Source organism: Aegilops tauschii, chromosome 1 (genome assembly GCF_002575655.3).
Source record: "Aegilops tauschii subsp. strangulata cultivar AL8/78 chromosome 1, Aet v6.0, whole genome shotgun sequence".
NCBI lineage: Eukaryota > Viridiplantae > Streptophyta > Magnoliopsida > Poales > Poaceae > Aegilops > Aegilops tauschii.
In genome coordinates this window covers 309,348,469-309,376,100 of record NC_053035.3, presented here as the reverse complement: position 1 = coordinate 309,376,100, position 27,632 = coordinate 309,348,469, and the positions used below count along the sequence as shown (strand labels likewise).

Here is a 27,632-nt window from a genome sequence, read left to right as displayed (position 1 = left end):
TATATACTACTATTGGACTAAGGACACTAATGCTTGACTCTTAGCACGCTACGTAGTTACAATTGGATTTTGAAGAGCGTGGAATGGGGGAGTAGTTTCTTTTTGAGTTAAATTATACTCGAATCTTTGAGTAGTTTTTTTTGAGACAATTGTTTGAGTAAATTTTTGTGAGGCAATTTTTGGAGTTTTTTTTAGAACTTGCAATTTTTTTGAGTAATGGAAGGGAGTAGCTTTTTTTTTTTTTTTTTTGAGGTGATGGAAGGGAGTAGCTTCGTTCATTTATTTGCTCAGCCGGGCGGAGGAAATTCAAAAGTCAGCCCACCAATCCGGCCCGAAGCAACACCGCACCTCATCGGCTCATCCCCGTCTTCCCCAATCCTAAACCTCCCACCATTCCTGTCGTTAGCAACGATAACCCCCACAGTCTCGTCTCCCATGGCCACGGCGCCGCACCTCGCCTTCCACCTCCCCTTCCCCTTCCCCTCCACCTCCCGCCCACCGCCCCGAGCCCTAGCACCCCAGCCCCCGCGCCGGGCCCCTCTCCGCCTCGCCGCGGGTCGCCGCTTCCGGCCGCCCACCGCGGACGACGAGCCCCCCGAGGCCGCCGAGGACTCGTCCCACGGCCTCAACCGGTACGACCAGCTCGCGCGCCACGTGGAGCGAGCGCGCAAACGGCAGCAGGCCGACCAGCCGGAGGTCACCGCCGACCACCCGCTCTTCTCGTCCCCTCCCCCGGCCCCCGCCGGCGGGAGCTATGACCCCGACGACGAGTTCTTCGACGAGATCGACCGCGCTATTGCCGAGAAGAGGGAGGAGTTCACGCGGCGCGGGCTCATTAAGCCGACCCCGCCTCCGCCGCCCGAGGTGGACGTCCCCGCCGACGAGCTGTCCCCCGAGGAGGCCATCGACCTCGACGAGATTCGGAGGCTGCAGGGCCTCAGTGTGGCGTCCGTGGCCGACGAGGAGGACGAGGAAGCCGAGGAGGAGTACGGCGACGAGGGCTTGCCGCTCGACGAAGACGGCGAAGCCTTTGATGTGGCGGACGAGCTCGGCCTAGAGGGGGACAGGATACGGCAGCCCGCCTTCCGCATGACGCTGGCCGAGCTCCTCGACGAGAGCAAGCTGGTCCCGGTAGCGGTGACGGGCGACCAGGACGTCGCGCTCTCGGGGGTGCAGAGCGACGCCACCCTCGTGGCGGCCGGGGACCTCTTCGTGTGCGTGGGAGAGAGCGGGCTTGCTGGGCTTACCGAGGCTGACAAGCGCGGTGCCGTTGCCGTCGTGGCCGACCAGGACGTGGACATCGAGGGCACCCTGGCATGTCGCGCACTGGTCATCGTCGATGACATCACGGCCGCTCTCCGCGTGCTCCCTGCCTGCCTCTACCGACGGCCCTCCAAGGACATGGCCGTTATAGGCATCACGGGCACAGACGGTGTCACCACCACGTCCCACCTCGTCAAAGCAATGTACGAGGCCATGGGTGTCAGGACTGGCATGGTAGGCGTTCTCGGAGCCTATGCCTTCGGCAGCAACAAGCTGGATGCGCAACCTGCTGCATCAGGTGATTCAATGGCCGTGCAGAAGCTGATGGCAACGATGTTGCACAATGGCGCTGAAGCCGTTGTGTTGGAGACGACCACCGATGAGATGCTACCATCAGGTGTGGACAGTGAGATAGATTACGATATTGCTGTGCTGACCAATGTTAGGCATGCCAATTTGGAGGCTGTCATGACTTACGAGGGGTACATGAGCAGCATGGCCTCCCTTTTCTCCAGAATGGTGGACCCTGAGCGCCACCGTAAGGTGGTAAACATCGATGATCCAAGCGCACCATTCTTCGCCGCCCAAGGGGGGCATGGTGTCCCGGTGGTGACATATTCATTTGAGAACAAGAAGGCTGATGTGCACACTCTCAAGTACCAGCTTTCCCTGTTTGAGACGGAGGTTCTGGTACAGACACCGCACGGAATCCTTGAAATTTCCTCTGGACTGCTTGGAAGAGACAACATCTACAACATCCTTGCAACTGTGGCAGTTGGTGTTGCAGTGGGTGCGCCATTGGAGGACATAGTGAAAGGTATTGAAGAGGTCGATGCAATCCCAGGCCGGTGTGAGCTAATTGACGAGGAGCAAGCCTTTGGGGTGATCATTGACCATGCGAGGACACCGGAAGCTCTGTCAAGGCTTCTTGACAGTGTAAAGGAACTAGGCCCACGGCGTATTGTCACTGGTATGATACTTTTTCTCATAGTTCTCATTAACACACTGCCTCCACAAAGTTATGTTGGTTTCAAACTGTTGATTTGCTGTACATTTTGCTATATTTTCTCTATTCCGGTTTTGGTATTTCAAACTGAGCCTCCTGGTATGTTGTTCTCTGTAGTTGTTGGATGTTGCGGTGAGAAAGAAAGAGGGAAGAGGCCGATGATGACGAAGATTGCCGCTGAGAAAAGTGATGTTGTTATGTTGACATCCGACAATCCAGCAAGTGAAGATCCATGTATGGTTCTTAGTATATTTGGTTATGAGATCCTAACGTTATCAAACACATGAGTGAGCTGAAGTTTTACACATTTCTTTGTCTATTCTGAGCAGTGGATATCCTGGACGATATGTTGTCTGGTGTAGGATGGACCATGGAAGAATACTTGAAGCATGGTGCAAATGATTATTACCCGCCCCTACCAAATGGTCACAGACTCTTCTTACATGATATTAGAAGAGTTGCGGTGCGAGCTGCTGTTGCAATGGGCGAGCAAGGCGATGTTGTTGTAAGTTTTCTATGATTTTCTTCACTATAAGGAAAGCTTTGCTGTTGTCCATGGTCACCATATAATCCTATGTTGCGTAGGATCCTGTGTAAAAATGTTTACAGAAGCTGATCTTGGTTCTTGTCAGATTCCAGCTATAATGATTTCAAAGATCTAATCCCCAAATGCACTAATCTATTAGAATGTAGAACATGCTTAGAAAGCTTGAAAGTAGATTGATGTTTTACTATCTGCGGCGAACTTAATGTGCTAGTGAACAACTAAGGAGTTGCGTTGATGTTATGAGATAGAAGGCTTGACCCTCTAGGTGATAGCATTACTCCCTCCGTAAAGTTAGTACAAAGTTGAGTCAGTTATTTTGGGACGGAGGGAGTATTACATTTTTACTGCTGACCATCTTCCACCTGTTGGCCCATCTTAATCCTTATTCCTGATTGCTTTGGTTCATCCTTCAGGTTGTCACTGGAAAAGGGAATGATACTTATCAGATGGAAGGCGATAAGAAGGAGTTCTTTGATGACAGGGAAGAGTGCCGAGAAGCACTGCAATACGTTGATCAATTGCATCGGTCTGGAATAGATACCTCTGAGTTTCCATGGCGGTACGTTTCGTTCTAAATCACTTTTGCCCTGTTCTCAGGGCTTCATCCCTCATGATTCATGAGTATGTGCTTGTTGCCATAAGGTTGTGCCTTAACACTTTGGCCTTACCTCTGTTTTTTCATGTCCTATAGAAAACACAAGCCTCCATCAAAACACCCAAAGGAATCACACGATATAAATTCCAGTCCAATTCGTGTGATCTACCTTGCATTTTGTGATGTTCATTTTTTTTTTTGCATAACTTGCCCTGACCGCATTTGTATTGCATCAGAGATTCTGCTGTGCCAGGTTTCCTCTTCCGCAATGTCGTTTCACATGAAAGCCACTGATTTACTGATCTTGCTTCTCTCTGGCTGCCACAGGTTACCAGAAAGCCACTGATTGTGATGTATCCAAGAGGCCGAGCTTCTGAAAGATAGACTAGCCCATCTGATCCAGCTTTTGCTCAAGGTTCTGACCTCGGCTGCTGACTGCTAACAAACAACTAGCTTATGATCATCATTGATGATTGCTGGAGAGTAGATAAGTAGATGGCCTTGAAAATTGTAAGTTATTTTACGGTACATTAAAGGCACACCGGAATGGAAAAAAGCAATTTCCCCAATGTCAGTTTTCATGAAAAATAGACAAATAAATGTCCGGGTTCTTCATGTGCAAAAAATTTAGGACGCCGATAACTGCCACACGTGTGGTGTATCGGGTGGTTGTGCCGCACGCCCTGTGTGGCACGGAGACGACCCCGTCCGCACGACCGCGTCCGGGCGCGCGCAACCACAGCCTGCACGCCCGGTGCAGCGCGATCGCCCCACACGAGCACGTCCGGGCGAGCGAGCACGCGGCCCGCACGACCCGTCTCGGCCGTCGCCCCTCCCCGCCTGCGAGCCACACGCCCCGCGTGTCAGTAACCACGTGTCCCGATGCGATTGCCATGGTCCGGACCCTCTTCAGTTGCCATGTTGCCATGTTGCTGAACTATAGTTGTCATGTCGGACAACTACAGTTGCCATGGTTGCTCAACTGCAGTTGCCATCTTAAGTCAAGTGTCGGATGCCATTTTTGGGCAACTACAGCTGTTGTCATGTATGGTCTGGTCTACTACAGTTACCATGATTTGAAAAACTTTAGGAGTTGCCACCTACTAACACTGGACAGTTGCCATGTAGCGCTAAAAAACATGGCAAAAAACATGTTTCGGGTAAAAAGAGAGTTGCCATCTGCTTAGAAGCACGCTAGGGCAGTTGCCATGTACCCTGCAAAAACATATGGCAACTGATAGCTTATGGTGTGTGGGAGAGGAGACGGGCATGTGGGCGACGGTGGTATCTTTAGGAGTTGCCACCTACTAACACTAGACAGTTGCCATGTAGCGCTACAAAACAGACGTGGCAAACAATAACATGTTTCGGGTAAAAGAGAGTTGTCATCTGCTTACAATCACAAAAAGGGCAGTTGCCATGTACCCCCTAAAAAACATGGCAAATGAGAAAATGGGCAATCGTGGGAGATGGGGAACAGAAGTGGTGCGCGGCGTGCGGGCACGACAGCAGTTCCATCGCACGCCCCGACTGGCGAACCGTTGACCGCGGAGAGAAAATCGACGTGCGGGCGAACTTTCTCACACGCCACACACACAACTTGTCCTACGTGGCATAGAAAAAAAGACTTTTCATGCCAAAATTTGTGCAAAAAGCGCTGGACGATGATGGATGCGTGTGGGTGAGTTGGCTAACGCCCACACGTGTTTCCGAAAATTTATAAAGTGTGCTACAATCCAGAGGGTACACATTTCTCCTCCGATCATGTTTGGCACCTTGAAAAATAAGTGGCGTGTGCATGGTACACATTTAATGTTGGACAAAGGAGCGAATCGGTTCTTTCCATTTAACAAAGAAATCAATCGGCGTCGCCCCACAGATTAAATCTTTTGGAGGAGGATTACATTCCATATATTTCATCTCTGAACATATTATCTTCCATATATATTTTCATTCCGATTTTGACTATGGGCTGCCGCGGGGGCGGCGCAATCGGGGCAACACCGGTCGCATGGAGGCGTCCATATAAGAGATCTCCATATAAAGAGGTTGCCATACATACTTCTACGGCGCCAGAAGAATATTGTTCTCTATTTGTTGTCTCCAACATGTCTCGACTTCATCTAGAACTACACATCTTGTTCTTATGCAGCGTTCTTCTTGCACATCAAACCCTTGGAGGCCGAGTTCATCAGACCAATCACCAGGAGGTGAAAGCTAAAACAGTGGTGCCCCCCTCGTCAATTTAAATATGCAATGGCATTGTTTTTTACATGCGTCGATCTAGACATCGCACGAATCTGCTTACGGTTCAGTCTTAGATACACCGGACATATCATCTCCTATCATCATCTAGCCGCAGATTGCTGTTCTAGTTTTCATCATCTTGTTTCTTGTTTTGAAAGTTCATTCAAACTTCATACTCCCTCCTTTCAATAATAAGTGTCGTGGTTTTAGTCCAAATTAACTAAAACCTACACGATCTCTGTTAATCTAACAGTAAACTGAAACCTCCGCGCTGCTTCAAATAGAATATTCACTGACGAGTACATGCTGCCCTAATTATGTCTTGGAAGGAAAATGCGGGTGCCAGCATTGAAGCGAAACCATCAAGTTCATCGCGTGCGCTGAGCTCCGTTCATCTTCAGCTCCCATACATTGAGCTCCCACCCAAGCATGGTGGCACTGTTCAGCCATACGTGAGTTCCTTTGCTTGGCCCCCTATCTAGCAACTAATATTTGTTTGCGAGAATATTTAGTGACTAATGTAGCTTCATGTATTAATTTCAGGAGGCTGTTTATATTAAAAACAGTGACAATGACAGTGGATATTACGGAGTATCTGCCACCCTGGATGTCTATGGACACAATCTCAAAGATGGCCAAATGAGCGGGGCAGCAATTTCGATAAGTAACTTTGAGGCTGATTTTAGCAAGAACGTCAGTGCAATAACCGTTGGATGGGCGGTAAGTTGCCTTCTTCTGCTCTGTAGATTTGCCTCGTTATTGCGATGGTTTTTTCTGCACTTAACCTTTCTCACTTATCCATCGAAAAATATGTAGGTGTGGCCGTCTTACTTTAATGACTCGCAAACTTACCTTTATACGGCATGGACGGTAAGTGTGTCCTCCAAATTGATCTTGTGAGGATGATTCTTAAAAGCTCGCAAACTACGTACACCGACTTCTTTCTTCACCGAAATAGGATTTTAGTAAGCTTGTGATGTGATTAAATCATGACATGAATGTAATTGCAGAAAGACAGCCGGCAGAGCACAGGGTGTGTCAACTATGATTGTCCTGGTATCCAGCTTGTGAGCGGGTCTCCAATATTCCCCGGAGATGTCATAGCCCCAGTAGCCCAGGTTAACAGGACACAACAAACTATCACCATTAAGCTGTTCAGGGTACGTACGTATGTGTTCACTTGCAAGTTGTTCGCTCACCTGGAATATATGGTTAAAACTCTAATGCCTTCGTCTTTTTCTCCATGAAATATGTAAAAATTACAGACCAAGTTGAACGGGAACTGGTGGTTGCATGCTGGTGTAAACGACGAGGACCCGATCCCGGTCGCCTACTTCCCGGCGTCACTATTTGACGACTTCTTCTACAAAGCAACTCAAGTCGTGTTGGGTGGCCATACTCTCAAGTCTAAGACTACCACACCTCCTCCAATGGGCAGTGGAGCCTTCGGCGCTGAGTGGGACAATGCGGCGCTGATCCGAGACATTCATGTCATCATGGAGAATGGGAGGAGCAACTTTATCGACGATGATCTGTCCACCGATGTCACTGATGTCAAGCTTTACTCCCTCTCGCCAATTTCAGCAGGCAAATTCACTTACGGAGGACCAGGAAGGAAGAACTAGTGCTAATATTAACTCGTCTTTGTGCTACACACGTTTGCATGTTGTACTTGTGCAATGTGATGATGGACGAATGGATAGCGTGCTCAAATTGCATGATATCTGTGTTTTGGCGATGGATGAATAAAGACTTGATATACATGTGCTCAAATCAGTGTTGCCAACTTTGTTATAGTGAGAAACATGATTTTTTTTGTCATTAGCTAGAGGTTTCGCACGCACCTATACAAAAGTAAAAATTTGAAACTTACACTCGCTATTTTGTAATGAAACAGGCTCACGGGGTTGGGCACTTGGGTGTTCATGAATCGCTGGGTGTTGAACGTAATGAGCTTCCATGCGGAGGGAAAAGATGACCCACCACCTCAAAATTTTGAAGAGAAACACTTTGGTTCATCTGCGAACTTGGTAGGCAGGCTCGCTTACAGTGCTATTATCTCTTGAAAATTATTATCCACTGGCTAAATACCCGTGGGTTGCTATTGAGTCAGGAAAAGTATCTGAGAAATCGATGGGGAGGTACTGTTGGAATGAACATGGGTGTATAAAAGTTGAATTTTATGCCACCTCATGACAAGCATCCATGTCCTTGTCTCTTCCTCCCACCGCGCACCTCTTTGGTTTTTAATTTTTTCCTTGGTGTATATTTTCTTTTAGAATCACCGCGGTGTGTGTGTGTGTGTGTGTGTGTGTGTGTGTGTGCGCGTGTGTGCGTGCGTGTGCGTGTGCATGTGCGTGCGCGGGCGTGCGTGCGTGTGTGTGTGTGTGAGGGAGGAGTGAGAGTCAAGGTTCAAACCTTTGCATTTCTGGTGTCCCAAATACACCAGAGAATCGAGGGTAGGATAAAAGGCCATGCACTGTCTTCTAGGCCATGTTGAGTCGTTGCATCCCAAAGAAGTGATGTGTCGGTGGAGTGGAGGTAGATGCTGAGGCACTGCCAAATCCTATCTACGAGTGGACATGAGATGAAAAGGTGATCCGTGTCCTCCGTTGGATGAACATCTGGGGCAGTCCTTGACTTGTTTGCAAGGTCGACCGTTGTATTTAGCCTTCCTTTGAAGACCAACCATGCGAAAACCTTGATCTTATTTGGCACCTTGGACTGCCATATGTGTTTGGCATTCATGTCTTCGTTAGTCTTCTGAAAGAATTGCATAAGTTTTTTGTTGTTGAGAACTCGTGTCCCCCGTTGAGGAAGCGATAGTCTTGCTCATCTGAAAGCATAAAGTTCTGCTATAGAGACAAAAGAGAGAAACCAATTCTCTGGAGGCAGCAGAGGTTAGGCGATTACGCAGATTAAATTATGGTGAGACGGCGTGGGGGCCTCATGACCGCGTTGGCGCACGGTGGTGGTTGGTTTGGTGGCAGGCTCCGGGGCGCCCGAGGTGTGGGTTGGGATCGGGGGAAACCCCTGTCGGCATGGCCAACACCGGCGCGGTGGCGCCTGTGGGTGCCACCTGACTTTCCGGGAGGGCGTCGGGGCTACCCTTCCTCTCGCCTCGTCGTGTACAGGGGGAAACCCTTGGCAGCAGCGTCGTCATCGTCACGGTCCTTCTTGGAGGTGTTGATAGGTGCCAGCGCTTCGGAGTCCTGGAGTCTAGTGGAAGATCCTGGTGGGCGCTGCGATTGCGAGGCTTCTTCGTTTTTGTTGATCCGCCGTTGTCGGCATTTTTTCTTTTGCTTTTCTCTGTCGTTTCTTTTGGGCGTGACTGTGCTGCTTCCGTCCCAGCACCTATCCATGTATGGTTCGGTTGATTGCTTTGTATACAAAGCGGGGGGAAACCCTTTTTCGACAGATTAAATTTTAAACCAAAACACTTAATGTTTCCTGCTCGAACAAAGGGCCCAACGGAATGAGTGAAAAGGCAAGAAAAAACTTAATTAGTTTCAATCCCGTGGTGTCAAGTATGTAGACTTGTTAGCTGATGCCGCGTTAAGCAGAGCTGGAGCTTAGTGAGGGCCAAAGAGGGGCGTGCCCTCCAACCAAATTTCTTTCTTTATGTAAGCATGTAATATTTAACAATATTTGGGTCAAATTTGACATAATACACCAGATTAGCCTCCTCAACTTTATTTAATATTCATTTAGCCCCCTCTCAATTCTTGTTGGAGCTCCGCCAGTGTCGTTAAGGTTCATGAGTGATGATGGGTGTGTTTGAGAAACGTTAGTAAGCACTCCGACTTAATTTAGGTCCATCTACGGTGTTTATTAAGGTTCATCCCGTGTTAACATGTACTAGTACTAGAAGAATCATAGCTTTTTACTAGATAACGTGTATGCATGTGCATGTAAGCAAATTATTTTTGAGTGCCGAACTTTTGCAATACAATTGATTCAACAATAACACACAATGAGATTTTTCTATTCATGATCCGAGTATAGCTTGTTCCATCATGAAGCCTTACAAAGTTAATTCGGTCGTCGAACTTTCTTCTTGTCTCTGCCTCTTTACTTGACAAGTTCCTCCGATGGATGAAGAACCAGCCGTACAACATATGCGTGTGTTTGTACTTTATTGCGACAGAGTTGCTTAGTTGCGGGATAGCCTATTCATAGTTCCCGCAGAAAAGAGTTGCTTAGTTGCACCAAGTAATGCGATATTTGTGCGCCGAACAGTATCTCAAAACAGACAACGGGATAGCCTATTCATAGTTAGTGAGGGGATGCATCTAGCGGACGTGTCCTTCCAGCGAGCGGCGCTCCAAGCGAACGTAGTGCTTGAGACGGTGGTGGACGCGTGGTTTTATTAGGCTGGTCATAATGAAAGTATCATAAGCGGTATCATGCATGCCAGCTAATTTTTTTGGATGATGTGACACACAATTAAATAAAAAAAGATGTACTATCATATTATAATACCGTATCATAATAAATGTTGTACTACTTTGTATCATGCATGACAATTAATAAGACAACTTAAGATACTAACCTATGATACTATGCATTATAAAAATAATATCATACATTATTGTCATATGCATGATACTAATATGTAATACTCCCCGTTACACCGCATCGCTATGTCCTGGCAAACGCAGATGCACAGGTTACATCAGTTCATATCTTCACATGCAGCGACCAAACTAGTACACCGATCCATGCACTTATTTTTGATTGGTCAGTGCATGTACTTTGCACTAAAGCATGTTACTTTGCAACGTACACACATATACGTAATTATGGAAGTTAATAGAGGGAGAAAAGAGGGGATTAAAACCCAGATTTTAAACCTTTATTTCTAGCAACCATCATACTAGAACTCTTAATTAAAATCTCACTATAATTTACATTGGCCACATAGAAATATTCTTACAAGCCTGTGTATTTGTGTTTTTGAGCAGCGCTTCACCCATAGTTATGCACATCTGCATAGCCAATTGCAACAAAACTATGCATCGCCCAAGATGGCATACGCGCTCCCCAGATGAAAGAACATATCATGTGAAACGAAGGAATATGTGCACCCAATGCACAAGGTGATTCTGGGTCTTTGGAGGAAAACCAACGGACACAATTTGACTATATATCGGTTGTTGGCTAATTCACAAATGGACCTCGGATTTTGATGAAATCAACCCACCTTCCATCATAGTTTGGCTCACTATTATTGAAGCACTTGTGTTTCAATGAAATCAATCCAATGCGGTGAAATCACTGTGCAAGCTAAACTGCAGGTTGATTTTGACGAAATAAATGTCTTGTTTGCAAAATATGTTCACAGCCTCGAGTTTTCCTCAATCTACCATCGTTTTTTATCGAACAACCGAAAACGGTGTGGTGCATTGGGAGTACATGTTTGTTCGTTTCTTGGTATATGTTCTGCCCTAGATGCAACTATCTGCCATGAGATGAGATCATCACATCACATGCTTGTTGACAAAGTTCACTGGCCTCTCTTCTTTCCTTGGAATTGGACGACAAAAAGGAATTAGCCAACAACCCATATACTCCCTCATTCCGGTTGGGCTCAAATTTGAAATCTCATCAACACTAAATGGTGAATGGATGGCATGAGTTTTGTGAATACAAAGCATCCCAATAAAATATTTCTAACATGTTCGAACCCCCGAAGCAAAAAGTGTAACACCCTCCTTCTAATTGGACATGCATCAATAAGATGCATGCATGGCCACTAATTCCCTCCCTCTCGTGTCTAGGAATTAAATAGGATTTAGAGCACTTTAACTTAACTGGACTGAAAGTGAGTCTAAGAGCAAGTACAGTAAGGTGACATAAGCAGGCTATAAGACTAGAATATTAGTATATCTTTGATTAGTTGGAGGAGAGAGAAGAGGAGAGAGAGAAAAGAAGCGGACTCTTGGTAGTAACCAGCTGCAACACGAGCCTCAAGACGCTTTGTGAGGTTGTAAGGTGGGCCAACTACTAATAAAGTAGTACATATTTAAAACTTACTATTGTACATGCTGACTATGAAATTGGCTCTAGATGACATGGCAATTCTTTATAGCTGACCGTTGCCTGTATTATTAACCATGCTCTAAGAGCATTTACAACGGGCTCCTCAATTTCCCCTCAAACGCCCGGGCGGACGACCCGATCACTGATAGGTAAAACAAACCCGATCCAGATGGGAGCCTCAAACCGACCTCAAACGCCTGGGCTGACTGGCACCCCTCATATCCAGTCCAAATATGAGACGAATATGAGGTGGTCCGGACGCGACCGGGCGCATCCGCCACGTCGGACCCGGCCACACTGGCCCACCTGACCCCACATATATTCATCCTCATTCGCCCTCTGGACCAAACCCTAGCCACTCCACTCCACTCCCCTCCAGTCCACTCCACCACCCAAGCTCCGGTCCGGTGATCTCCGGCCTTCTCTGACATGACAGGCAGCGGATCTGAGTCCTAAACCTCCTGATCCATTGATCCAAAGCTCGTCCCACGCGGCTCCGAGGAGATGATCGCCCGCCTTGCGCTCTGCCACTCCCGGGAAGAGGCCGCCTGACGACAGTGCTTGGACTCCTTCCGCTAGGAATCCATTGCATCCACCTAAATGGCGCATGGATCCGACGCGAAGTGTGTTGTTGCTGTCTCATTGGAGGCGGTGTGATCTGTCTGGCATCCGAAGGCGGCGACGGATGTGCAACCGCTTCCTTGGCGTGCCAAGGCGGAGGGGAACACATGGGCGTCGTCCAACGCAAATATGGTGCGGCATGCCCTCCGTGCGAGGCAGCGGGCGTGGGAGGCGGCGGCAACCCTCGCGGCGGTGGACGTTGGCGAGGCGGAGTCGCATTATCCGACGCCTCATATGGTGCATGGCCAGTCCGGGCGCCGCAACCCCGTCATGGTGGACGTCGCCGGCTCCTCCCATGACGGATCCATATCATCGATCTCACGTCCATCGGCACTGTGAAGGCTCCGTACTCCGACGTGGAAGAGTAGGGCACGGGATACGATGGCGCCTTGAGTCCCGTGAGCCGGTGCGTGTCCCATGTCCTACTCTATCTCGCTGGCGACCGGAGCAACACTTCGAGGGGTGCAGCCGGCCATCGGTCATGGACACGGTGGAGCCGGTCGAGCTCCCCTTAAATTAGGTCTCACGTTACATGTAATAGTATGGATTTGAGCTTTCTTAATTGAGGTATCCGTGTGGAAGAGACTATTTAAGGTGTGACCGGTCATGTGTCCGCGGACGCTTCCGGCGTTTTAGCGGTCAGATTTGCTGTACCCGGCTGTAGATGCTCTAATATAATGAAAATCTGAAAAAATTTAGATGAACTTTCCGGAGGGAGTATGTAGCGAACGAATCGTCTTGCCAATTAACTCCCTCCCGATCGAGATGTTGAAACTAGCAAAGCTATCCCGAATCCCTAGAAAAAAGCAAGACCCTCAAAAAAAAGGCAAGCTATCCCGAAGGCAGCCAGCCCCCGGCTGGACCGTGCCCACCGATCGTTTTGTATCGACGGTGTAGCGCACGCGCACGCGCACGCATGCATGGCATCGATCGCGATCGCGAGAGTATTACCACATGCAGGGGGTTCACTGACACGTTGTTGCACGTTGATGATAAGTGCATGGGATAATGTTCAAGCCACGGGAAAGTAGCTAGGAATCGCGTAAATCCATCCATCCTGGCGTGCATTACCGCGACACAATATTTACTACGAGTCGGTTTCCTACTGTAAATGCAGAATCTACGGATCGAGAAGGGAATAAACTGCGAGTCGGTTTCCTTAGCTAGCTACTCGCTATGAACCGGTCGTCGTCGTCGCGCGCGCATGCGCAGCACCAACGCATGACCAAACTGCCGCTCCGCCGATCCCGTCGCCGCTCCGCCGCCGCGCGCGCGCGCTGACGCAGCCGCTGATCCATCCGTTTCGCCTACAAATACCGCCCGCCGCCGCACGGCCCTTCACCACCTACTGACACTCACAAGTCAGAACAAACACGATCGACACGGTCGATATGGGTTCCGTCTCCTACGTCCTGGCGGCGGCCGTCCTGGCGGCGCTGGTCTCCGGCGGCGCGTGCATCCCGAGGGTACCGCCGGGCCCCAACATCACCACCAACTACAACAACCAGTGGCTCTCCGCCAAGGCCACCTGGTACGGCAAGCCCACCGGCTCCGGCCCCAAAGACAACGGTACGTAATATCCATGCATTCCGTTTTCCTGGATCGCAATCTTGCACGGGGCCGTGCTTACGTCTAGGTGCATGCAGGCGGCGCGTGCGGGATCAAGGACGTGAACCTGGCTCCCTACAACGGCATGATCGCCTGCGGCAACGTCCCCATCTTCAAGGACGGCAAGGGATGCGGCTCCTGCTACGAGGTACGTACTACGTCTACTCCATCCATGTCGTTTACTAGATCTGTTTCTACTTGATCGGCTGAGCGAACGCAAACGTACGTACGTGGATCGGTCGCAGATCAAGTGCCAGAAGCCTTCGCCGTGCTCCGACAAGCCCATCACCATCTTCATCACCGACAAGAACTACGAGCCCATCGCGCCGTACCACATCGACCTCTCCGGCAAGGCCTTCGGCGCCATGGCCCCGCCCGGGAAGGAGCAGACGCTCCGGTCCTTCGGGGAGCTGGAGCTGCAGTTCAGGAGGGTGCGCTGCAAGTACGCGCCCGGCACCAAGATCACCTTCCACGTCGAGAAGGGCTCCAACCCCAACTACCTGGCCGTGCTCGTCAAGTTCGTCTCCGACGACGGCGACGTCGTGCAGATGGACATCCAGGAGAGCAAGTCGCCCGCGTGGATACCGCTGACCTTGTCGTGGGGCGCCATCTGGAGGTGGGACGGCGCCAAGCCGCTCAAGGCCCCCTTCTCCATCCGCGTCACCAGCGAGTCCGGCAAGAAGCTCATCGCCAAGGACGTCATCCCCGCCAACTGGAAGGCCGACACCGTCTACCCGTCAAGTGTCCAGTTCTAGAGCCTGCAACTCAATGCCTCAGATCCATTTAGCCCAGTTCCAATCCTCTTTTGTTTAGGCTTTCTTTTTGGCTATTGCATTTACTAGCCACATAGCCTCAGTTTTTTTTAGTAGCCACATAAACTAAAATCATGTACGTAGATTCATGTGCACGGCGTGCTTTTATCTTGTTTAGGATTCTAGTTTTGTACTCCATAGGATCCTACGATTATATTTGTTCTAATTTAGTTGAGTTTGATCCATTTCTTATCACCAGTCGTGATCTGCTGACGGTCATTGCCATTTCATTTTTTCCTCCGTCTTACGACATAGAAGTATGGAACAATGGCCGCACCTGATTCTAAATTGAGCTACACCCCTACCTCATTCACAAATCACAAGGTGCAACTAGGTTATGTTTAGGGTTGAACGACTAGCATCGACCAAAGCTTTGAAGCCGCAACTACTACTCTGTAGCTGTGTTCAAGGGATGTCCGGCAAACACTAACCTTCTCATATTATATATTTAAAAAAAGACGTAAGGTTTTATATTTCGCCCATCAGCGTTTCGCTCACTATATATCATCGTCCTCTCCTCTTCCCCCTCTTTGTTTTGCTTTTTTCCCCTTCCATCTCTGATTTTTCCCACTAGTTTTACGTTCAAACCCAAACACATCTTATTGGTTTACCAAATGAAATCGTGTCTTATTTAGCAAGTGAATACGTGTTGACTTCTTTTTAAGAAAGTGTTGATTCAATTGCCAGCTAAAGTATATTTTTGGTATGTAATCATGATGATTGTGTATAAAATACATACGGGCAATTATCTATAGAAGTATAGCGTTGTAGACAAGCCTAGAGACAGAAGGATGGAGATTGCTCTTCTTGACCAAGAACTTCCTATCACTTGAACATCTCCAATCAGCCTCAATGTTACCAAACTATTTGCATGCTCTTTCTTTCCTACTAGTACTACTATATCTCCCAATTCTATCGGATGATATGGTTTGGAGCCTATGTAGGAAAAAAAATAAGTATATTCTATCTTTATCAACACGCAAGCCTTTTGTGTGTTCGCAAAAATAATAATAATTTACAATGCCTTTAGTACCAAACAAGTTGGGGTAGGCTAGAGGGAAAACCCATAAGATCTCGCGACCAACTCATGGTTCTGGCACATGGATAACAAGTTTCCACTCACCCCTGTCCTTCAGATCTCTCATTACGGACTCCTCCCATGTCAAATTTGGTCTAACCTCTCTTGACATTCTCCGCACGCTTTAGCTTTCCGCTATGCACTGGAGCTTCTGGAGGCCTGCGCTGAATATGCCCAAACCATCTCGGATGATGTTCGACAAGCTTCTCTTCAATTGATGCTACCCCAACTCTATCTCGTATATCATCATTCCGGACTCGATGCTTCCTCGTGTGGGCACACATTTAAAACATAGCACCATCTTGTAGGACATTCTATCTTTATCAAGGTTTTGAACAGCTAAATTTCAAAAAATAGCACCATCTGGTAGTAATCTAGCCAACACTTTTTGAGAACTCTCAAAGTTCAAATTGCTAAAGAAATGGGGTTGCACAATCAGCCTAGGAGAAGTTGTGGTGTTTCTTCTCTGTAAGTCTTTAATATGCATTCGACATTTTTTTCAAAAGGAGGTTGAAACCCCCGACCTCTTCATCAATAAATGCACTAAACCATATTTATTAAATTATTCAACAAAGGTCTGACAAGAACATATGGTTCTTCCATTTCTGGAATTTTCTCACTATGTGCTTTTGTGGTGGAATCAAGAGTTGAAATGTTCTCACTATGCTCCTTTGAGGTGTTCGATTTCAAGAGGCTATACAATGCCGAGTTCTTGGTGTTACCAAGTTATGCTCATATGATGCTAGAGATACCCGGGCGGTCGGGCCTAAATCGGTCATCATCATGCAGGGCTCTCTGCAAAATGTGGTGGAGTGTGACATGCGAAGTTACGATCACCCAATACCTAGGTATAGTCATGGAGGACAACGTCGGCTCTCTAGACCTAGGGTTGGCCGAACTGACTACTCGAAGTCCAACCTCTATAGGGCGCATCATGTAGTAGTGTAATAATTCGATGTGCAATGCTACACTCATGGAAAGATTCCCTTGGGGTGGGGGTTATTTAAGGGTAACTTGAAGGCCTGGAGAGAAATTAGGAGGGTTTAGTTTAAAATCTCTATCTCTATACTACTTAAAAAGAACCTAAGGTTCTATCTTTCAATCAGTTTTCTCCCCACCACCCCTTCGTCCAACCTTTCACGTACGCCTATCCTCTTCCACCGACTTTTACCCCTTCAATGTACTATTAAATCGCTTTTACCCCATCGATCTATTTAAACTGGTTTTATCTGTCGAAACAAATCAATCTTTGGTATATCTAGTGATGTCTTTATGGGAAGGAACCAATCACGGCCACTCAATCTTTGGTATATCTAGTGATGTCTTTATGGGAAGGAACCAATCACGGCCAATCTCTAATCAACCTCTACAAATATTTGGTAACACCATATATCAGGCACACATATCATGGTCAATCTCTACCAATATTTGGCAACACCACATATAAGGCACACATAAATATTCAGGCCATTAACGTTAAGAAAAGGAATCAATCACGTCGAATCTCTACAAATACTGTATTGAGTTAGACATAAATGATGTTGAATCATGTACGGAGTAATATGTATGTCTCCATTGCAACGTACGAACACTTATGTAGTTAGAAGAAAAAATGAGTTGAGCATAGGAGGAACTATGCTCAAATTAATAGGTAGAGGCGAGGCTTGAACCTGGGCTGGCCAGCACACAAATCTGTGTTGCTAGCCTGTAATACTCCATACTTTTCCCCTAGTTCAGAATTAGGAGGCTTTAGCTCGAATTCAGGGTGGGACTAATAGGTAGATCACGTTTCTAGGGGATATTCTGTAGGTTTAGCATTCTTACAATTCAATGATAATCATGTAACAAAAATTCATCTGTGTTTGAATACATGCACAGTAGATCGTATTTTGCAACTCATAAACCCAAAAACAACAAGGTAGTACTAATATATACACCAAATGTGGAGCTGACTTCTAAGCAAGGACACAGAACGGTGAACTTCTGACGTCAAGAATGCATCAAGTTGACCGGACTGATCGTGGTGGCATCTTTTGTTGATGCTGCTGCATATAATTCTGTATGGCAGAGCGAAGAGCATAGCTCGGGGTGACATGACGGTGCGCGAGAGGCATCTTCGTCATCGGGGACGTCTCATGCCCGCTATCGAGCCACCCCTTGATCGCCTCCGCCTCGTAGGTGTAGCCGTCTGCAGCCGTGTGAGGGTTCCTCATAACCTCCTGCAATTTTGTACCAATGAAATGAGGTACAAATGTCAGCTTTTTCCCCATATGCAGCACAAATTATTCAAATTGTATTCGATGAAATTCAAGTAAAATTGGTCATATTCAAACAAACATTGGCTAAACCTGTATTTTGTGGTGGCCACTACACCAAGCACAAAAGCAAACTTGAAACCACAAAAGTATAAGTAATGTAAAAAAGACAATACACTCTTTAAAATTGGGCAACTCAACAATTATTATACCTGAGAAATTGGGCAGATGAAGTAGGACGGCATGTGGCTCTCACGCACAAGAGACACTGGTGCGACAGACATGGAAGCCGCCTTCGCCAGGGGCTCGACCACCCTCCACACCTGGCTCATCCGCGCAGGGCGCCTGCGGCTGCTGAGCTCGGCGCACTGCAGCCCGAGCAGCATGAGCTTCTCGGCCTGCGCGAACGGCCACTCCCCGGCCGACCGGTCCACGAGCGCCTCCATCTCGCCCTTCTCCAGCGCCTCCTCCACCTTCCTCGCGATGCCCAGCGCCGGCTGCCCCGTGACCAGCCGGAGCACGATGACGCCGAAGGAGTACACGTCAGAGTCCGCCGTCAGCTCCCCGGTGATCAGGAGTTCCGGGTCCGTGTACGGCGAGCTGCCGGGGTTGGTCATGGTCGGGAGGCGAGAGGCGCCGTAGTCGCCGATCTTGCTGACCAGGTTGGCGTCGAGGAGGATGTTGTCCGGGTTGAGGTCGCCGTGGGTGACCGGGCGGGGCTCGCACGAGTGGAGGAAGACGAGCGCGGAGCACACCTCGCCGATGATCCGCGTGCGGGCCTGCCATGCCAGTGGCGGCGTGTCGTCTCGACGGGCGAGGCGGTCTTCCAGGCTCCCGTTCGGTAGGAACTCCAACACCAGCGCTGATGCCTCCGGGCAACAGCCCATCAGCGTCACCAGGTTTGGGTGCCTCACTCTGCTTACAACAACAACCTGCACCATTAAACATCTAGCTGTTCAGCCTTCAGCATTTTTGACCCTTGGCTCTCAAGAACTGAAACAAATGCACAGGCAAGTACTACACGAGGGGGTACAATCTAATTTACCTCTTGCTGGAACTGTGACGAGCTGTGAGAGTGGAGCATCTTGATCGCCACCGTGGTGTTGCGCAGCACCCCTCTGTACACACCGTCGCCGACCTTGGTGGCGTCGCTAAAGTTCCGCGTCGCCTGCCGCAGCTCCGACAGGGAGAACTCGCTGCACCATGCAAAATCCAAGCCTGGCCCCGTGGTGCGCGTCTCCTCCGCGAGCCTGAGCTGCGAGTCGAGGAGGGATGTTCGCTCCTCGAGATCAACGACTCGCTGCTCCAGTTCCGCCTTCGCTTCACTCACCTCGGAGAGCTTCCGGATGGCGTTGTCACGTTCGCGTTTGAGTGCCTCCACCTCTTCCTTGGACAGTGGTATGTCCTCTTTTACCTTGGCTATGTCCTCCTTCTGCTTGGACACATTCTCGGTTTTCTTGGCCTGTAATTAATCAGTCATTACATTACATCGATGTGTCAAAAACAAATGCACCTGAATTTATCCATGCGTAGTAGGAGTACTGGTTAAAAAGCAAACAACCTGATCATCTTGGCACGGTGCAGTGTTGTGATGGATCGTGAAGACGTCGTCTATAGGCAGTTCGAACGAGCTAGAAGAATCACTCAACGCCTCCTCGCGGCACGAGCTCGGGACGCTATCTCTTGGGTTGCTGTCCCAAGAGCCCACAGAGACGTGCTCCATGCTGAGGATGCTAAGAGTTCTTCGTATCGCTGACCGACAAGGCAGCCATAAGGGCGATACTTTCTCGGACATGGACCTCTGGATCAAGCTGTCAACTGCATTATTACTGCTCGCATATCGGTTTCGACGTGCGGATACAATAGATGAAGCTGGTATCGGGCTTCGACGTGCGGGTACAATAGCCGGAGTTGGTATCGGGCTTCTGAGAGTACGATCCTCCCTGCGTACAGTTTGAACGAAAGATGGTTTGAATTTATGGGCCAAACTAAAAAGTCATGAATCTGAAAGCTTCACAAGTCAAAACCTCATAAATCCTGAATTACTTGAGCTGTTATGTAAAACTGAAGAAATCAAGTGCATGATGCTACTTATTTATTCTTACTTATATAGTAGTACCTGATGCTTATGAGATGCTCCCTGCATACAAACCAAATCTTGCATGAAGGATGAGCCTTGTGCATGACTTCAAGTGCTGTCTTGGACCTGGGCACCAACATTTTGCTGGAATTTTTGTTATGTATTTGAAACGTGCATTAGTTTCTGATGTGATTAACAGACAAACAAAATATCTGACAAATATGTGCTCCATGGCCGCACATATATATATATATATATATATATATACCTAGAGAAGTGCTTGTCAGCGGCTGCTCCCACGACGAGCTTGCTCGCACCGTGCAGCGAAACGAGCTCCGTGATCCCCTTCACGACGTCTTCACTCTCGACCACAAGCTTCTCACACTTGATCTGACAAGAAAATATGAAGGGCAATTTAGTTTGGTGCTTACTCCTCGCGTTCCTGCAGATTAATTCTGGAATCTGGAAGGTTGACAAATGAAGATGATTTGGCTGTTTGCACCTTCATCTTGGAGCACTGGCGAGTGTACTCGTCCAGGTGATTGTCCATCTTTTTCCTTTCGTTCTGCCTGTAAACGCTCACCAGGTCTGCTCTCAGCTTGCTTGGGTGGAACTTGCTTCCCACTGCCAAAACCATTAGACCGCAGAAGAGATTAGCTATGACTAACTAACTGCGATTTGATCAGAAACAAAATATGTAGTCAACAAAACAGACGCGAGAATGCAATTGTGCATTTCAGTCAGACTTGTGCCGATCACGAACTGATCTTTCTATTTTTTTTTGGTGTATGAGATTGGATACTTGGTCGATTTCTACTGAAGAAACCTCCAACTCGATCAGATATTATGGATTGATCTCAGAGGTCGCACTGGCACTGGTGGAGGAGAAGGAAGCGACCGGCGGCGGTACGTACTCACTGGAATCGTCTGCGCCGGCACGTGGACGTGCGCGACCACCACCACCACGTCGGCGGCAGCCGCCGGGGCCAGTTCGGCGAGGTTGCGGAGCGCCCATGCGAGCGTGAGCCGGCCGTCCTTGTGCTGCTCCGGCACCGCCACGTAGATCTTTACGGCCTCCTCCTCCTCCTCGGCCGCCACCGCCGCCGCGGTCTCCCCGTCGCTCCGCGGGCTCGCCGTGTCCATCGATGATGCTCGCAGAATGGCGCGGGCGTTCCGCATAGGCTAGGCCTATATACTAGCCCGCGCGTGCGCGTTAGTCGCGCGACAGAAAATCGCTGGTAGCTATCCGCGTAACAGGAGGAGAAATCTGGATGAGCCAGGGCTGTACACGCGGGGCAAAGCCGCTCGCTGCCGCTGGCAAGCGGGTCCCAGTTCCCAAACTTGCAACGTGTATCCTCCGCCTTCGCAGTGTCACAAGTTTTTTCATATAGTACTACAAACTCGTAACAGGTCAGGTTCGCCACATTTGATTTACCAAAACACTAACGTCCACACGTGTGGGCGTTAGTCAACTCAACCACACGCCTCCATCACCGTTTAACAGAATCTGCACGAATCTTGGCACATTTTGGCTGATTTTGTGTGCCACGTAGGACAAGTCGCGTGTGCGGTGTGTGAGAGAGTTCGCCCACACGCCGGTTGCCTCTCCGCGGTCAACGGTTGCCACTCGGTGGCGTGCGGTGGAACTGCTTTGCGCCCGCACGCCACGCCCGACTGCGGTTGCCGTCAACCACGTCGCGCACTTCGCCCCCCCCTCCTCTCACGGTTTCATTTACTGTCCACTTCATTACTCACCCAACCCACCCCGCAGTTCATTCGATTGGAAGAGAAGGCGAGAGGAGAAGGCGACGGCGGAGGCGAAACAGTCGACGGCATTCGCGGCTGTCGGTGGGACTCGCTGGACCAGAGCGTCTTCGCCGGAGTGCCTGCGCCTGCAGATTGAAGGTAAAGCTCCTTCCCAGGCTCACATTCCTTGCCTCCATTACTTCTCCCCCCCATCTGTGGCCCATTTTCCGCTCGAGATTCATCGAGATTCCGGCGAATTCGCGGTGCTCCGGCGTTCCCGTCGGCGGCGGAGTCCCGTGCTTGCCGTTTTTTTGTGGCATTGCGCAGTTTCGTCGCCGCCGCGGTGGCAATCATGCCGATGTGTCTCGGCCTGTCCGCAGCCACATCCTGTTTCTGCCTTGGGATTGAGCCGGCATTTTCCTAGTCGTTAGTTATGTATTGTGTCGAAATGCTATTTGCGATCAGTGCAGGAAATTTTTGTTGATGAATTTCACGTTATGATAGTTGCCAATGAACCCTAGATCTAGGTAGTTGTTTTTCAAAGTGTAGTATGAAGGCAGTCATGGAAGATTCAGTAACTATCTGCACTGGATGGCAACTAATTTCCTGATCAACTGTCAGTTGCCACAAATATGTTTTCCATGCGGCATCTACTTTTGTGAACACACTGTGGCTGTTGCCATGCTGCAGGCATGATAAAGTGTAATATGTAGGTATTCATGACAGTTTCAGCAACTATGTGCAGTGGATGGCAACTAATTTCCTGATCAACTGTGTCAGTTGCCACAAATATGCTTTCCATGTGACAAGTATTTCTGTGAACACACTATGGCTGTTGCCATGCTGTACACAGGATATTGTGGCAAATTCACTATACTACAGACTCAATTTTATGTTTTGCAATGGTGACTTTGTGATATCTGAACATATTGTGGCCATATTACCTGGCAACTCATTTTTAATATGAGGTCAGTGTGTGAATTGCCACATTACAGGTTGTTTAGTGGATTTTTCCAGCGCCTTTTGAATTGTCCTGCACTTCAACATGGCAATTTCAACATAGTACATTTGCCTTCGAACATATGGCAACTTATTCTTGTATGAGGACAGGGTGTGAGTTGCCACATTATTTGTTTGTGCAGTGGAAGATTTGTGCCTTTCGTTTGTACTATCTTGTGCTAACATGGCAACTTCAACATTTTGTTTTAAGTGCCTTATGATTTGTACATTTTTCAAATGTAGCCAACGTGTTTAGTTGCCATATTTCTTTGTTGGACAATCATAGGGGGTGTGGGTGTTCACATGATATTGCCTAATCTTTTTGCCACTTTTCAATTGAGCCCATGTGGCAAGTACATTCTGTCAGGTGGCAACTGCTTACTTCATACTTTCATTTTTCACCCTGACATTTTGCTTTGTTCTTACCTCAGCAGAATGGCTCGCGGCGATCATCAAGACGATGATAATGATTTCATGGAGTTACCGCAGCAGAATCGCGCAACTGGACGGACAAAAGACGGCGATGAGGTAACTGTCCACCCCACCCCTTCCCCCATATGTTTTGAATGTCATGTTGAGTTTGCAATCGTCTGATAGGGACTAAAGTTTCATGATAGTGAAACATGGCAACAAATGATCATTTCTTTGTTTTGCAGAAGAAGAAACGTAATCGCAATAGGGCTTCACAGGAACGCCTGACTATATTGACCGAGGGATTTACCGACGACCAGAAGGGAGCTGCTGCTGAGTTGGGGATGCAGACTCTGATGGATGTTCGGTGCAAGAATCTAGTGAACCCTGTATGCGACTGGCTCGGTGAGATTTACGAGCCCGCCTCCAGGGAATTTGTGATTCCGGGACGTGGAAGACTGCCGTTAGACGAGGAATCCGTGTTCTGCACATTGGGTGTGCCCCGTGGAGAAATCAAAGTCCTGTATGAGGTCAATAATAAGATTGAGGAAACGTTGTTTGCCCGTTTGTTTCCTGGGATGACATCCATGCCGAACACGACCGTGCTGGCAAATTCGCTGGAGGGCATGAAAACCCATGGCGAAGTTTTTAAGATGAAGCTACTCATGTACCTGATCTCAGCTGTTTTTGCGCCGACCACATCTCTTCGCCCAAGCAACAAATGCTTCCCCATCCTGGTGAATGCTCTATCTCTACTCCTTTATTTTTCCTTCAATCTTTTGACTCCTATGTCATTTGTAAGCAAGTCACTGCCAGTTTTTTGATGTTTTTCCATTTGATTTCTAATGCAGCAACTTCTTGTCCTGAAATTTGTGTCGTGCAGGCAAAACTGGAAGATGTGAAGAACATGAATTGGTGTAAGTTCATTGCGGACTTCCTGCATGATGCATTCTCAAACAAGATGTACCAGAAGGGTTGTCGACTCCATTTAATGGTATTTTTGTACTACTCTTTTGCAAACACTCCTAGCTCCTTGAGTATGCATGGCAACCATGATGGTGACATTGTGGCAACTACCATCATAACAAGATGGCAACTGCCAACATAACTAGATGGCAACTAACACATATAGATGGCAACTAACATAAATACATGGCAACTCTTTCTTTCTTCATGCCCTCCAACTTGATGATTGAAGGAACATACGTTAGCTTCTTTTTTGCAAAATACCATGATGGCAACTGATATTTTTTTCTTTTTAAACTGTTGTACATCAGCTCATGTACGTCGATCGTCTTGATCTGTCCACTGTGGACTTTACTGGGATAGGAGGCCCGCCGCCTCCACACAAGTTTGCTGTTTCTGCGTGGACTTACGATGCTGTCAAGGCTGTGCTTGCTGCGAACAAGATAACTGATACGAAATATGGGAAACTGGAGGTTAGTTCTGGCTTCTTTCTTTGCACGACATTCTTTCAATTTTGACGCTGCATAACATATGAAAAAATCCCCATACGGCAACCGTCTGCGGCTAACAAGAGATGACTACCTTGTTAGCCATGGCTGTCTACGCATGGTATCCATGTCTTACGCCACATGGCAACTCTTCCATCCATTTTGAAACTTCTATCCTCTTCCTCTTTTTTATTTTTATTTTGCAATACATGAACTGTTAGTTAGTGTTCATTGTTTTCTCTCTTTACATGCTAGCTGTTTTTTTTTGGTTTTTTCCAGCTGATGGCCAAGCATGCTATAGACTACAACGTGTTTGGTGGGCCTCAAAACTTTGGAAAGTGGATGGACGTGCACTCAGCTCCGTCTTGTCCTATTGAGGTAATCAAGGATATATATCTATGGTTGTGTTTGGTTTATTTTGATCTTGTGCACGTGACTTTAATACGGTTGGTTACTGCTGCTTCTTGTTTCGTGCACAGGCGAGGGCACTTGTTGAGCATCTAATTGGGCAGTTTGCATCCGGAATGACCAGCTTGCTCGGGAAGTTGGTTGAGGGTTGGACGTCCCTTAATGGCTCTGACAGCGACGCGGTTGTGAGGCAGTTCACTCCATTTGTTGCAGAACGGACACATCGGACAACTGGTTGCCGTGGTCGGTACGACTACAATAGCTCGCAGGAGCTTCCTGACACACAACATGAACTAGATGGAGATGCTGCTCTCGACAAGGACGATGACGATGACATGGAGAACATGCACCATGACACCAACGATGATGAACATGTTGAAGTTCGTGCAGGTGGTAAGAAGGGCAAGGGTGCACCAGATGTCCCCTCACCGGAGAAAGTCAAAGAACAGACAGCTGCGAGAGGCAAGGGGGTGTCGCCCTCAAAGAGGGGGAGGGATCCAGAGGATGTTGGGCAGGGCTCTCCTGTCAAGAGACCTAGGACCGATCCCTTAGCTGCTAGGAGGAGGTTCGACTTCTATTTTAGTGTTTTGTTTTGTCTCTCCTTTCGAACAGACTGACCCCTTTTTCCATTTGTTTTTGCTAAGCGTGGCAACGATTTTCGTGTCTGACACTTGACACCTTTTTTTGCCTCTTTCTTATATGTGCAGCGAGGCCACAGCTGGTGGATGAGCAGTTACGAAGAAACAAGCACCAACGCCAACCCGTGTTTCTGCTCGATTGAACAAGGGTGCCCCTATTGCTGGTGACACGCCTTCCACTAGGTCATCTCCTCGTACGTCGACGTCCAACACCGGTGATCCTGTCGTGTTGCCAGATTTGAGGAAGACAGTCGAGAAGTAGGTTATCCCTGTTCTTTTTCATTGCCATATTGCTATATTTTTGCTTTTCAATGCAGCTATTCAGCTTGACACATGGGCTACTGCCATCAGTCCCACATTGCATCTGCTGTTTCTCCCATGCTCTATTTCTTTTTACTACATGGCAACTCCTGCTTGTTTTGCATGGCAACTGCTAACTAGGCAAAATGGCAACTCTTATTCCACCTACATGGCAACTACCAGCTTTTCCATTTGTTTGTGCACTCATCCACACCTAGTTTTGAAATGGCAGTCCTGGCACATCACACATTTTTTACATTTTTAAGATGTCTACCATGGCAACTCCTGCTTCTTCTGCATGGCAACTGCTAACTAGGCCACATGGCAACTCTTATTCCACCTACATTGTAACTATCAGCGGTTCATCTAACAATGTTCGCGTTTTTTTTCAGGGTGAAGAAGACTACCACACGTGTGACCAAGCAGAACCCCCGAGACCCACTCGAACGCATACACTCAAAGCTATCGACAGGTGGCAACTCAGACGTTCATGAGGCGCTAGTGGACAAACCTGCTGCTGCACTGTCCACTGTTCCCACTAGCTCTGATGCAACCGGCCGACCATCTCCGCCGGTTGCAGATGTGCAGGCTACGACAGCAGGCATCCGTACATCTGGGAGTGATGAGTCGGTATCTGCCAGGACTGCTGAAATATTGCCCACTCTGCTGGCAATGAAGGATGCTGCTGTGAGCCATGCCACCCGATCAGCAAGTGTTGAAGTGGACGCCCCGAGATCAAGCTAAGCAAGGAAGATTCCCGCTCATCTGACATGGATTCCAAGCGCGTGGGTGGTGGCACTTCTGCGTCCACGAAAGAAGGGGCTGAGGCGACAGTTCATAATGATATGCCATCCACAGGTGAGACTCTTGGCACAACAGCTCCAGCTTCTGGTGCTCCAGAGGTTGCTAAGGTGACCGTTACGCGAGCTGGTCTTCCACCTAGGCATTGTAGCCCCTACAAGCAATCTGCAGACATACCCAACGCGTCGGCTGTAGCTAGGAGCAGCAGAGATGACTCTGGTTATGTGCCTGTGTCCACACTGTTCCCACCACCTGCCAGAAGCAATGTTATGGAGAGAATGGAAGACCAGAGTACAACCGACCCAGGTGGCAAGCTGGGCACGACTGACGGAGGTGAACGTGCGGAGCAGACTGCATCTTTACCCGCCGTGGATAACCACAACTTAAATCTGCGCACTTCTAAGCCCCCAGTCAACATCGATGTCCCCTACAGCCCAAACAATAAGATTGCCAAGAAAGCTGCGACTGATACCGCTGACAGCACGCCCCGCCCTACGAATAAGCCCGATGATTCTGCAGCGGCCGATGCAGAAATGTTTGTTGATCTTTCACCCTTGGATTCTGCCCAGCAAGTTGTTCGCGGTCCGGTCAGTAGGCAGGAGAGGCACCCAATGGCCTTCACCCCACCGAGCTTTAGCCTTGGCATTAGTCAAGATCAACTAGTGGTGCAAGATCCTACGCCAGTTGCCTTTGCTTTCCCGGCAGGCATGGCCCCAATGAT

General features: G+C 48.5%; 3 protein-coding genes and 1 long non-coding RNA gene across 4 annotated transcripts; 3 read left to right on the top strand and 1 right to left on the bottom strand.

The window, feature by feature from the left end:
• The first annotated feature begins 324 nt into the window (after positions 1 to 324).
• LOC109766555 (UDP-N-acetylmuramoyl-L-alanyl-D-glutamate--2,6-diaminopimelate ligase MurE homolog, chloroplastic) lies at positions 325 to 3,980 on the top strand. The gene is made up of 5 exons (XM_020325337.4): positions 325 to 2,233; positions 2,387 to 2,503; positions 2,599 to 2,774; positions 3,230 to 3,375; positions 3,739 to 3,980. Exons 1-5 carry the CDS (start codon positions 436 to 438, stop codon positions 3,755 to 3,757), a joined length of 2,256 nt encoding a protein of 751 aa, XP_020180926.1. The 5' UTR covers positions 325 to 435; the 3' UTR covers positions 3,758 to 3,980.
• Positions 3,981 to 6,293: 2,313 nt separating this feature from the next.
• Positions 6,294 to 7,418, top strand: LOC120976809 (uncharacterized). The gene is made up of 3 exons (XR_005773246.3): positions 6,294 to 6,528; positions 6,669 to 6,818; positions 6,924 to 7,418. It is a non-coding gene; the product is annotated as an uncharacterized lncRNA (long non-coding RNA).
• A 6,294-nt stretch (positions 7,419 to 13,712) lies between these two features.
• On the top strand, positions 13,713 to 15,028 carry LOC109766557 (expansin-B9-like). Its single transcript, XM_020325340.2, has 3 exons — positions 13,713 to 13,890; positions 13,968 to 14,077; positions 14,175 to 15,028. The coding sequence occupies exons 1-3, from the start codon at positions 13,713 to 13,715 to the stop codon at positions 14,682 to 14,684; spliced, it is 798 nt and encodes a 265-aa protein (XP_020180929.1). The 3' UTR covers positions 14,685 to 15,028.
• Positions 15,029 to 17,722: 2,694 nt separating this feature from the next.
• LOC109766553 (U-box domain-containing protein 33-like) lies at positions 17,723 to 21,304 on the bottom strand. Its single transcript, XM_073496771.1, has 8 exons — positions 21,069 to 21,304; positions 20,657 to 20,778; positions 20,423 to 20,544; positions 20,194 to 20,298; positions 19,636 to 20,017; positions 19,120 to 19,536; positions 18,287 to 19,006; positions 17,723 to 18,038 (listed from the first exon to the last, which is right to left on the bottom strand). Exons 1-8 carry the CDS (start codon positions 21,295 to 21,297, stop codon positions 17,820 to 17,822), a joined length of 2,316 nt encoding a protein of 771 aa, XP_073352872.1. The 5' UTR covers positions 21,298 to 21,304; the 3' UTR covers positions 17,723 to 17,819.
• Positions 21,305 to 27,632: the final 6,328 nt, after the last annotated feature.

Excerpts from the sequence above, each read along its gene's own strand:
- LOC109766557 (XM_020325340.2), top strand. The coding sequence starts at position 13,713 with ATGGGTTCCGTCTCCTACGTCCTGGCGGCGGCCGTCCTGGCGGCGCTG. Across the intron at positions 13,891-13,967 it reads CTCCGGCCCCAAAGACAACG|GCGGCGCGTGCGGGATCAAG; the intron begins GTACGTAATATC and ends AGGTGCATGCAG. Across the intron at positions 14,078-14,174 it reads GATGCGGCTCCTGCTACGAG|ATCAAGTGCCAGAAGCCTTC; the intron begins GTACGTACTACG and ends GATCGGTCGCAG.
- LOC109766555 (XM_020325337.4), top strand. The coding sequence starts at position 436 with ATGGCCACGGCGCCGCACCTCGCCTTCCACCTCCCCTTCCCCTTCCCC. Across the intron at positions 2,234-2,386 it reads CCCACGGCGTATTGTCACTG|TTGTTGGATGTTGCGGTGAG; the intron begins GTATGATACTTT and ends TGTTCTCTGTAG. Across the intron at positions 2,775-3,229 it reads GCGAGCAAGGCGATGTTGTT|GTTGTCACTGGAAAAGGGAA; the intron begins GTAAGTTTTCTA and ends TTCATCCTTCAG.
- LOC109766553 (XM_073496771.1), bottom strand. The coding sequence starts at position 21,297 with ATGGACACGGCGAGCCCGCGGAGCGACGGGGAGACCGCGGCGGCGGTG. Across the intron at positions 20,545-20,656 it reads GCCAGTGCTCCAAGATGAAG|ATCAAGTGTGAGAAGCTTGT; the intron begins GTGCAAACAGCC and ends TTTTCTTGTCAG. Across the intron at positions 18,039-18,286 it reads TCATCTGCCCAATTTCTCAG|GAGGTTATGAGGAACCCTCA; the intron begins GTATAATAATTG and ends ACAAAATTGCAG.